A 12,158-nucleotide genomic window follows, 5' to 3' on the forward strand; every position below is an offset into this window, starting at 1 on the left:
CAGGTCTCAGCTCCCTCCCTGGCTACATTGTCTCCTGCCCAGCACTCAGCACCAAGCTTCCGGTCACTCAGGGTAGGCTCTGGGCGCCCGCCCCTCAGAGACACTGGTCCCATTCCTGGCTGAAGTACCCTGTGGGGGGCTCAGGGCCACTCTCGCTGCTCACTGCCTGCCCTTTGGAGCATTGGAGCTCTGGAGCTCTGGGCCCACCATGGCTGAGGCACTCAGCATGTGACCCCAAGCTTGGGGACCCAGACAAGCGGAGAGAAATGGACCTGCGAAAGTGAATCTGCCTTGGCCATTCTCCAGGCAGAGATTTCCATTGCCCTATCCACCTATCAACAACCCTCACCTCGGTTCCTAAGGTAACATCGCTAAACAGGAGGAAAAGCCCCACCCAATGCTGAATCAGACAAAAGCAACTCCAGGCAGCAGGCTAAAAAAAAAACAACAAACCCAAACTGCGAGTAAATCTAGTTGCCTGCAATGAAAAACATAGGGGAGAGGCCGGAGATCAGAGCTGAAGTGACTTTAGTCTGATCTCTTATTTTGACTTGTGATTTTATCATTTTGACTGTTTGTTTTGATCACTGTTGTTTGTTTGCCTTCCGACTTACACTGTTTCATGATTTCATTGGTCTGTCTCTACGTAGCTATCAGTATTCTTTAGGGAATCTTTCTTATGTGTCTTTTTTCACTTCTCTCTGGCCTTGTGTCTCTTTCTCACCTGATAGTTGGTATGTATGTCTGTTTTCCCTCTCGATCTTCTCTCTTTCTAACTTCCTATTGACCCCCCCTTCCTCCATTATTTTCCTCTTTTATACCCCTATCAAGCCTACATACTGCTACACAGACAGATTGTAAGGCAGAGGGAAATAGGTTCCAGTGTGCTCATACACCTGTTGGTGGATGCTAGAATCAGCATATACATTCTGAACCACAGCTTCCCTCTCAATTAAACCTCAAAACTGAAAAAAGTACAGTCCGCAGCCCACACTCCAACCTCAAAAGTGAACAAAGCAGAAGACCCTCATAAGGAAGAACAGGATATTGCAGAGGTGAAACAAAAGCAACTCCACCTTCCCTCAAAAACAGAATTAAAAAAGGGGAGGGAAAGGGGGAGAGAGAGAAAAATCTACACAAATGAAGAAAAACCAAAAGAAGAGTATGAGTCTTTCCCAGACCCCTGGGAGGGCAGACACTGAGAAAACTGACTTCGGAATGCAAACAATGAAGAGCCACCAGAATGAAGGTTCTCAAACTACAAACCTAGATATCAAGACATTAATGGAGAGATTAAAAAGAATTGAAGAGACACAAGAAGAAACTAGGAAGGAGCTGATATCTGAGATAATAGTAATAAAGAATATTGTGAATGAAATAAATAACAAACTGATAAGCATGGAAAGTAGAATTACCCAAGCAGAAGAAAGAATCTCAGAGCTTGAGGACCAAAATATAGAACTAACTCAAACTCCTAAAAACACAGAAAACAAGCTCAAAAAGACAGAACAAAACCTTCAAGAGATGAGCTATTACTTCAAGAGAATGAACCTAAGAGTAATTGGCCTTCCTGAAGCAGAAAGAGAGACGGAGACCACTCTGGAACTAACTTTCCATGAGATCATTCAAGAAAACTTCCCTTATCTAATCACTGATGCAAAAATTCAAACACAAGAGATTCAGAGAACCCCTGCAAGACAACAAATGAGAAGACCAACTCCTGGACACATAATAATTTGCCTAAACATAGTAGGCATAAAAGAAAAAAATCCTAAAGGCAGCAAGAGAAAAGGTCAGATCACCTACCATGGAAGACCAATTAGAATAGCAGTAGATTTATCTACAGAAACCCTGCAGGCTAGGAAAGCTTGGAGCCCTATCTTCAAAGTCCTAAAGGATAAACAATTTCAACCAAGAATAACCTACCCGGCCAAGCTAAGCTTCATTAGCGAGGGAGAATTAAAATCTTTCCCAGATATCCAATCCCTAAGAACTTATGCTGCCACCAAACCACCTCTACATGAAACACTTAAGAAAGTCCTAAACATAGAAGAAAAGGAAAAAAGAACAACGTTCTTCACAAGAGTATAGGAAAAAGAATAAAATATACATGAACCAACCCCAAAACCAAAAGAAAGACAAAAAAACCAAGTGGAAGAACAACAACTCTATAAGAACTCTATGATAGGGATGAAATCTCACATTTCAATAATTAGCCTGAATGTGAATGGACTAAATGCATCACTGAAAAGACATAGAAGGGCAAAATGGATAAAATATCACCAGGCAACAATATACTGCCTTCAAGAGACCCATCTCACTAGAAAGGACATACACAGACTCAAAGTAAGAGGATGGGAAACAAATTTTCAGGCGAATGGGACAGAAAAGAAAGGAGAAGTCACGATCCTAATTTCAGACAAAATACCATTTAAATTATCAAAAATTAAAAAAGATACAGAGGGCCACTACATAATGATAAAAGGTTCACTCCATCAACAAGAAATATCTATCCTTAACATATATGCACCCAACATAGGTGCACCAACTTTCATAAAGCAACTTCTAGGAAAATTAAAAAAAGATATTGACTCTAACACCATCATAATTGGGGACTTTAATACCCCACTCACAACCCTAGACAGATCATCAGGACAAAAAATCAGCAAGGAGATCCGGAACCTCAGTGTGACTCTGGACCAAATGAACTTAACTGATATCTACAGAACACTCCATCCAAAGACCACAGAATACACATTCTACTCATCACTGCATGGAATGTATTCTAAGATCAACCACATAATGGCCATAAATCAAGCATAAGCAAATTTAAAAGGACCGAAATTCTACCATGCACCTTCTTGGACCACAGTGGAATAAAAATAAACATTAACACCAACAAGGTCCCCCCAAAACCCACAAAGACATGGACACTAAACTGCATGATGCTAAGCAACTCCTGGGTCAATGATGAAATGTAAACAGAGACCAAAAGATACCTGGAAACAAATGAAAATGAAGAAACATTGTACCAAAATCTATGTGATGCCTTAAAAGCTGTAGTAGGAGGGGAATTTATATCCCTGCAAACACACATGAAGAAAATGGAAGGAACACAAAACAGCCTAACAAGCCACCTAAGGAAGCTGGAAAAGCAAGACCACAAAAACCCTAATTTCAGCAGAAGAATCCAGATCACCAAAATAAAAGCCCAATTCCAGGACCAAGAAGACAAAAAGATAATACAAAAATTCAATGAAATCAAAAGCTGGTTCTTCGAAAGGATAAACAAGATTGATGGTCCCCTAGCTAGATTGACCAAGAAAAAAAGAAAAAAAAACCCAAATAAGCACAATCAGAAACACAAAAGGTGAAGTCACATCTGACCCTGAAGAAACGACTACATAATAAGAAAACTACCTACAAACAAAAGCCCTGGTCCAAATGACTTTCCAGCAGAATTCTACAAGACATTTAAGGAGGAGCTGATTCCAATTCTACTAAAGGTATTCCAGGCGATTGAAAAAGATGGAACTCTTCCCAAATCATTTTATGAATCAACATCACATTGATACCCAATCCAGGTAAAGATCCAATAAAGAAAGAGAACTACGGGCCAATATCTTTGATGAACATAGATGCTAAAATTCTCAACAAGATCCTAGGAAACCGGATTCAACAATACATCTCAAAAATCATCCATCATGACCAAGTAGGCTTCATCCCTGGGATGCAAGGCTGGTTCAACATTTGTAAAACCATAAATGTATTTAAATACATTAAAAGATGTCAAAACAAAAACCACATGATTATATCATTAGATGCAGAAAAAGCTTTTTATAAAATTCAGCACCCCTTCTTGATAAAATCCCTTGAACATCTAGGCATAACATGGAACATACCTCAAAATAATAAAAGCCATCTACGAGAAACCCACAGCCAGCATACTCCTAGACGGAATAAAATTGGAACTGTTTCCCCTGAAAACTGGAACAAGATAAGGATGCTCACTCTCACCCTTCCTGTTCAACATAGTATTGGAAGTCCTGGCTCGAGTAATCAGAGAAGAGAAGGCAATCAGGGGTATCCAAATAGGGAAAGAGGAAGTCACGTTATCTCTCTTTGCAGACAATATGACTGTGTAACTTGAAAACCCAAGAGAATCTGTCAAAATCCTCCTTAAACTGATAAAGGCCTTAGGCAAAGTCTCAGGATACAAAATAAATGTGCAAAAGACAATCTTATTTCTTTACACCAGTAATAAACAAGCAAACACAAATAAAAACCACTATTCCATTCACAATAGAAAAAAAATATTCCATTCACACACAAAAAAGAAATATCTTGGCATCATCCTAACCAGAGATGTTGAAGACTTTTACAATGAAAACTACAAAACACTGCTCAAAGAAATCAAAGATGACACAAACAAGTGGAAAAATATCCCATGCTCATGGATTGGAAGAATCAACATTGTGAAGGTGACCATCTTACCTAAGGCAATCTACAAATTCAATGCAATACCCGTCAAATTACCAGCAACATTCTTCTCAGACCTAGAAAAAACAACACAGGAATTCATATGGAAGCACAAGCGTCCAAGAATAGCCAGAACAATCCTCAGCAAAATAAATAAAGCAGGTGGTATCACATTACCAGACTTCAAACTTTACTATAAAGCTACAATCATCAAAACAGCTTGGTATTGGTATAGGAACAGGCATATAGATCAATGGAATAGAATTGAGATCCCAGAAGCAAAAACCTCAATTTTTCAACCAACTAATCTTTGACAAAGCCTCCACCACCTATCACTGGGGAGAGGAGAACCTATTCTGTAAATGGTGCTGGGAAAACTGGCTGACCACATGCAGAAGATTGAAATAAGACCCCTATCTATCCCCATACACAAAAATTAACTCCAAATGGATCAGAGACCTAAATGTAAAACCTCAAACCATAAGAACCTTAGAAAATGAAGGACATTCCCTCATGGAAATCGGAACTGGCATCCAATTCCAGAACAAAACCTGAAACCCACAGGTCATAAGACAGAAGATAGAGAAGTGGGACCTTATCAAACTGACAAGCTTCTGCAAAGCCAAAGAAACCATCAAGAGAGCAGGGAGATAGCCTACAGACTGGGAAAAAGTATTTGCCAACACCAGGTCTGACAAAAGCTTAACATCCTGGATCTACAAGGAACTCAAATGAGCTGAAAAGAAAAAACCAAACAACCCCATTATAAAATGGGCAAAAGATATGAACAGACACTTCCCAAAGAAGACATCTGAGCAGCCAACAGACACATGAAGAAATGTTCAACCTCACTAATCATCAGGGAGATGCAAATCAAAACCACACTGAGATACCACCTAACTCCAGTCAGAATGGCAGTTATCAACAACTCAAAAAATAACAGCTGCTGGAGAGGGCGTGGCGAAAAGGGAATACTTCTACCCTGTTGGTGGGAGTGTATACTAGTGCAATCTCTGTGGAAAGCAGTGTGGCAATTCCTAAAAGCTCTAAATATCAACCTCCCATATGACCTCGCAGTCCCCCTACTGTAGTATATCCTGAAGAACTCAAATCACTCTGTAAAAAAGATACCTGCACACGTATGTTTATCGCAGCATTGTTCACAATAGCAGGAACCTGGAAGCAACCATGCTGCCCATCAAAAGAGGACTGGATTAAAAAATGTGGTACATATACACGATGGAATACTACGCAGCCATAAAAAAGAACAAAATCATGAATTTTGCAGCAACCTGGATGGAACTAGAGTCTATAATACTGAGTGACCTCTCCCAGAAACAAAGATCCGAGTATCACATGTTCTCACTCATATAGTGGACCTTGAACATCCATTGTAATACTATAAGAAAATGACTGACAGTAGTGGGAAACTATGGGGGGAGGGAGATGGCATTAACTAGTAGTAAATATCTGGGTACGGGGAAACACCTCTTATCAACCAGGGTGCCTGAACGAAACGTATTTGTATACCTAACCCTTAACTGTACCCCTAATATCATAATAAAAAATATTGATAATAGGAAAAAATAAAATAAAGTCCACACTTTATTCAGATTAAGAAAAAAAAAGAAAACAAATGGATAGGAGCAGAGACCCTGAATGTCATTGTAGGTAATGCAGTAAGAGCAAAGGAGAAATCAACACCGGGAGAGTGAGGCTGCTCAGACTTGACCGAACTCCAGTCTGCATCATCTTCATTGCTCTCAGAAGAAGGAAAAGAAATTAAACGAAAAGAAAATAAAACAAAAAGATGTGTCTATTTACTTTTTAAGGCTTGGGTACAAATCAGTATCTGTTTGTTTTCTTCCATAAACTAAATCATTCACATTTTATTAGTAATTGGTAAGCAGTGTGTATTTAGAAATTAAAAAGAATCTTTGTGACAAAAATTTATCTTTAATGAGAAAAGAAATTTTTGCATCAATGTGGTCATTTTTGTTTGTTAGTGAAGAGGCTGGACAGGCAATATAGAAAAATGATGTGCTGTTAGAGAAAAAATACTAGGAAGTAAAGTCAAATCAAAATATGCATTTTACAAAACTTTTAAAACAAACCTTCCTGTCTCATTTTTTAATCTAGTTTTCTGTTTTATGCAATTAGACATACTGAACAAAACTGACCAAACACTTCTTTAAAAAAAAAAAAAAAAAGAGAGATTGTCTTTTTCTCATAGTTGATCTTGGTACCCTAGCCAAAAATCATTTGACCATATATGTGAGGTTTTTTTTTCTATTGATCTATATATCTGTCTTCATGCTAGTATCACACTGTTTTGATGACTAGCTTTGTAATAAATTTTGTAGTAAGGAAGTGTGAGATCTAGTTTATTTTCGTTTTTTAGATTGTATTGGGTATTCAAGGTCCCTTGAAAGTCCACATGAATTTTCGGATGGAGTTTTCTCCTTCTGCATACAATGTTGAGATTTCTATAGGGATTTCACTGGAATTATTTTTATTTATTTGTGGGAGTCATAAATTTAGCATGGTTAAAATTGCAGGCCACTTCACTGGTTTTTATTCCGAATCAACAAAGTTCATGTATGTTGGGGTCTATGGCTAGGCCTTTTGGATATGAATTCATATATTTTCTGTGCTAATGTAAGTAATTTAGAAAATACAAGAGAAGTACAAAGAACAAGCTACTACTCTTTTCTATATATATGTTTGTTTTAAATATAAAACGTGTGTTTTAAAAATAAGATGAAAATCTCCCTATGTGTATATACTTATACATATTTTCGGTCTTTAGTTTTTTTGCCTTTTTTCTTTTTTTAACAGCTTTATTGAGATATAACTGATATATAATTCACTCACTTAAAGTTTATGATTCAATGGTTTTTAGTATATACAACATTGTGCTACTATCACTTGCAGATTTGTGTAAGATCAAAGAATTGTGTAATCATTTTAGAACATTTACATCTCTTCACTAAAAAAATTTGTACCCTTTAGGTATCACCCATAACACCTTATCCTCCCTAGCCTTAAGCAATCGCAAATTTACTTTCTGTCTTTGTATTTGTCTATTCTGAAAACTTCACATAAATGAAGTCATATACTATGTGACTTATTACTGTCATGTTTCACTTGGCATAATGTTGTCAAGGTTTGTCCATGTTTAGAATGTATCAGTACTTCATTCTTTTTATGGTTGAATAGTAGTATTACATTGTATGGATATACAAAATTTTGTTATTCATTAGTTGATGGGCATTTGAGTTGTTTCCACCTTTTGAGTATTATGAATAATGCTGCTGTAACATTGGTGTATAAATGTTTGTGTGGACATACATTTTTCATGTTTTTAAACATATTCATAGGAGTCGGAATTGCTGGGTCAGATGGTAACTCTATGTTTAACTTTGAGGAACCGCCAGGATGTTCTCCAAAGTGGCTCTACTATTTTATTTTCCCACCAGCCAACTCACTCATACATCCTTGCCAATACTTGTTGCTATCTATCTTTTTTATTATAATCAACCTAATGGTATGAGGTGTTATCTCAACATGGTTTTGATTTGTGTTTTCCTGTTAATAATGATGTTGAACATCTTTTTGTGTGCTTCTTGACTATTTGTGTATTGTCTTTGGGGAAATGTCTGTTGAAGTCATTTGCTCATTTTAAAGTTAGATTCTTTTTTTAATTATTGAGCTGTAAGAGGTCTTCAAATATTCTAGATACAAGCTCTTATGAGATATATCATTTGGAAATATTCCTTCCCCCCCTATTTTTTGTGTACTGTTCTCACTTTCTTGATGGTATCTTTTGAAGTGCAAAAACTTTAATTTTGATAAAGTCCAATTTATGTTTTTTCTTTTTGTTACCTACAATTTTGGTACCAATAGCTAAGAGTTCATTGCCAAATTCCAGGACTTATTAAAGACTTAACTCTATATTTTTCTTTTATGAATTTTATGGTTTTGGCTCTTACATTTATTTCTTTGATCTATTTTTTGTATATGGCATGCAGTAAGGGTTAAACTTCATTCCTTTGCATCATTCATTTCAGCATCATTTATTAATGAGACTGTTCTTTTCCCTTCACATGGTCTTGGCACTCTTGCCAAAAAATCAACTGATCCTCATGTGTGGGTTTATTTCTGGACTCTTAGTTCTATTCCATTGATTTATCATAGTAGTACTCTGTCTTGATTACTTTTGCTTTGTAGTATGTTTTTTTTCTTTTACAAGATTGTTTTCATGTTCTTCATCCTTGCAGTTCCACATGAATTTTAGAATGAATTTGTCAATTTCTACAAAAAAGCTAGCTGAGATTCTGATAGGAATTGTGTTGAATCTTTAGATCAATTTGGAGAATATTGCTATCTTGACAGTGTTAAATCTTCTGACCCATAAACATGGGATATCTGTCTTTCCATTTATTTAGATGTTTTAAAAATTTATTTCAATAATGCTTTGTAATTTTCAGAGTATATGTTTTGGACTTCTTTTGTTAAATTTATTCCTAAGTATTATATTCTTTTTGATACTTCTGTCAAATGAAATTGTTTTCTTTCTAATTTCATTTTTGGATTATTCATTGCAAGTGTCTAGAAATATAATTTACTTTTATACATTGATCTTACATCCTGCAATATTGCTGAACTCATTTATTAGCTTTAAGTGTTTTTTTTTTTTAATTTCTTAGGATTTTCTACATATAAGAGCAAGTCATTTGCAAATAGAAATACTTCTTTCAAGTCTGGATGCCTTTGTTTAGTTTTTACTTATCTACCCTAGCTACAGCCTGCAATAAAGTGTTGAATAAAAGTGGCAAAGCAGGCATCTTCATCTCATTCCTGACATTAGTGGCATGTATCATTCCTTCACTATTAAGTGTAATGTTAGCTGTGAGTCTTCCTTAGATGCCTTTTATCAGATGCCTTTTATATAATCTAAATATGATTTATTTGTATCATATGCAGTTGAAATCATTTGTATAATTTGTAAGTCCTACAAAGTTTTACCAAAGGTGAACTGAAGGCATGTAGTATCTGCTCACAGTCATGAGAAATGGTAATAAAGATGTATTCTGCATGATGTACAAATGTTGTCTCCTTTTTTGGTGAATAGCACTTGATGAAAACAGTGAATAATTGAGAATAGCACAAAGCAGTTCAAATAGATGGTAAAATTCAAATTTAACAATGAGGGACTCAGATCATTCAAATATTGGAAATCTGTTGTATGGGAGGAGTATATTATTCTTTCTTATAGTACTGCCTCATCCTTGAATTTTAGGTTCTTGATTAGCTTACTGCGTTTTCCATCCTCACAACAATAATTTAGTGTTCTCTTCTTGTATGATAATTTAAAATATGCTTAATTGAATTTAATGTAATAGTTTAAAAAGATCTTTAATTTTTTGCAAGCTTGGATATTTTCCCCTTTTTATATGTAAAAGCATTAGTTGTCAGTATGCATGTGTTCACATTTGACCTTTTACAAGTAAAACTATGCCTAATGCGTGTTGTGAGCAATTACTAAAATTAATGTTTAAATTTATTTTTTATTTTTAATTAATATGCATAATTAAGAAATGTTTTGACTATTAATATATGTATTTTAATTTACAGGAAAACATCTTTATGTATGGAGGCAGAATTGAAACAAATGATGGCAACGTCACAGATGAATTATGGGTTTTTAACATACATAGTCAATCATGGAGTACAAAAACGCCTACTGTTCTTGGACATGGTCAGCAGTACGCTGTGGAGGGGCATTCAGCACATATTATGGAGTTGGATAGTAGAGATGTTGTCATGATCATAATATTTGGATATTCTGCAATATATGGTTATACAAGCAGCATACAGGAATACCATATCTGTGAGTTACTTTAAAAATGTAATTTCTTTATTGGTTGAGAATATTTTTATCTTTAATAAAATCTTTATATGAATGTAGTCAAATGGTGAGTTATTTGAGATCGAAATTATGAGCCAGTAATTAATTTAATATAAGATTTCTCATTATGTCAGATTTTGTCTTTTAATGCTTAAGCTTATCTTCTTAGCCAAATGAGGGGAAATGTAGTCTCAATTTCCAGCATTTGAGAATTTTTTTAAAAATGAGAAGTTCCAATAGGTGGTGCTATTTCTTTGGATTTAACTTATGAACCAGGAGCTGAAACTAACTCAGTCTCTTTACTATACATTACATGATTTCAGGATTTTTCATTTTTCAGTATTCTAGTTCTAATCTTTTAAAACAAATTTTATTATAGAGGTGTGGGGTACAATTGAAGATTAACTACATAAGTAGGCTTGCTATATCTTTATGTATGTATTGCTCCTTTTTTTTTTTTTTTTTTGAGTTGGAGTCTCACTCTTCACCCAGACTGGAGTGCAGTGGCCGCTCCTGGCCACTGCAGCCTCAACCTGCTGGGCTCTGGAGATCCTTCCACCTCAGCCTTCCAAGTAGCTGGAACTACAGGCGCGCGCTAACATGCCCGGCTAATTTTTGATTTATTGTAGAGATGAGGTCTTGCCAAGTTGCCCAGGCGGGTCTTGAACCTGCAGGAAATCCACTCACCTCAGTCTCCCAAAGCACTGAGATTACAGGCTGAGCCACAGAGCCTGGCCTGTATTGCTCCTTTAAAGTAAGCTTCCTAAGGATAGTCTGTTGGTTTCTATAGGAGATTACTTTGTGGTATGTGAAGGTGGCTGGGGCAACCTACATATGGCTTTCTGTACTCTACATTCACTCCTTTTTGTTTATCTGGTACTTTATTTTTTTTTAGAATTCTTTATAACATTTTTAAAGTGGTAATATTTTTGTTGTTTTTAATTTGTCTACAAATATATACTCTATGGTTGCTATTCAGATTAAAGAATATACTCCTTTTCTGGATTTGGCCAGTATTATTAATGCAAATTTTTGACTTTTTTTTGTATACAGACAACTATATACATAACTGTTTAGGTCTTTGTACAGTCTTAATGAGAAAACTCATTTGCAGACCACCATTAGCAAAACCAGAGTGTTGCAGTGCTCAGAAGAAGACTCCCTTTCTAAATACTCCACTGTTTCTTTCCCTGTAGTCCTTTCAAGTGATGACTGTTTTTATTTCCATATCCTCAATACAGCTGGGTTGAAAGTGGGGTGCGTATCTTCTTGTTACCATTTCCACTCTATTCTCAATCCCTCTTTCTTTAAATCTCTTGGCTTTGAATCTTATGTCATCAGACTTAAACGACCTGTTACTTTTCTTGCACTCACCTTTTGCTCTTCAGATGACTGTGTTTTTTTCTTGAAGAATTTAGTTTCTGGCTCACTGTCACTCTCCAGCATATGTCAAGCATTTTTTTTTAATGATTCAAGTACCTACATAAATACTTCTTCTAATACTTGGCCTGTCAATTTCATGATCTCTCTACCACAGGTCTTGTTTTCCATCCCACTTAAGCAACTCTCTACACTGTCATACTCTAGATCTTGTCTTTCCAGTTACCGGAAATAAGTTCCTTAATTTCCATTTAAATATCTTATTCTTCAAGTATCACCAATCTCTCCAGCTTACTGTTTCTAGTACCTGTAACTCTGAAAATTCTTCGACCTTACTGCTTCCTTTAGTTCATTTAGCCTATCAGTTTTTTTTTTTTTTTTTTTTTTT

The 12,158-nt window shown here is 35.9% G+C and overlaps 1 protein-coding gene across 1 annotated transcript in view; it reads left to right on the plus strand.

Annotated features, from left to right (window-relative positions):
- Positions 1–10,446, plus strand: part of ATRNL1 (attractin like 1) — an 83,452-nt gene extending 73,006 nt beyond the window's left edge. Inside the window, exon 8 of the mRNA XM_008063409.1 lies at positions 10,117–10,446. Within this exon, the coding sequence (XP_008061600.1) occupies positions 10,117–10,386 (270 nt within the window). The 3' untranslated portion in view covers positions 10,387–10,446. The remainder of the gene's footprint in view (positions 1–10,116) is intronic.
- Positions 10,447–12,158: the final 1,712 nt, after the last annotated feature.

Source organism: Carlito syrichta, unplaced genomic scaffold, assembly GCF_000164805.1.
Source record: "Carlito syrichta isolate Samal-C Ts95f unplaced genomic scaffold, Tarsius_syrichta-2.0.1 Scaffold306834, whole genome shotgun sequence".
NCBI classification, from domain to species: Eukaryota; Metazoa; Chordata; class Mammalia; order Primates; family Tarsiidae; genus Carlito; species Carlito syrichta.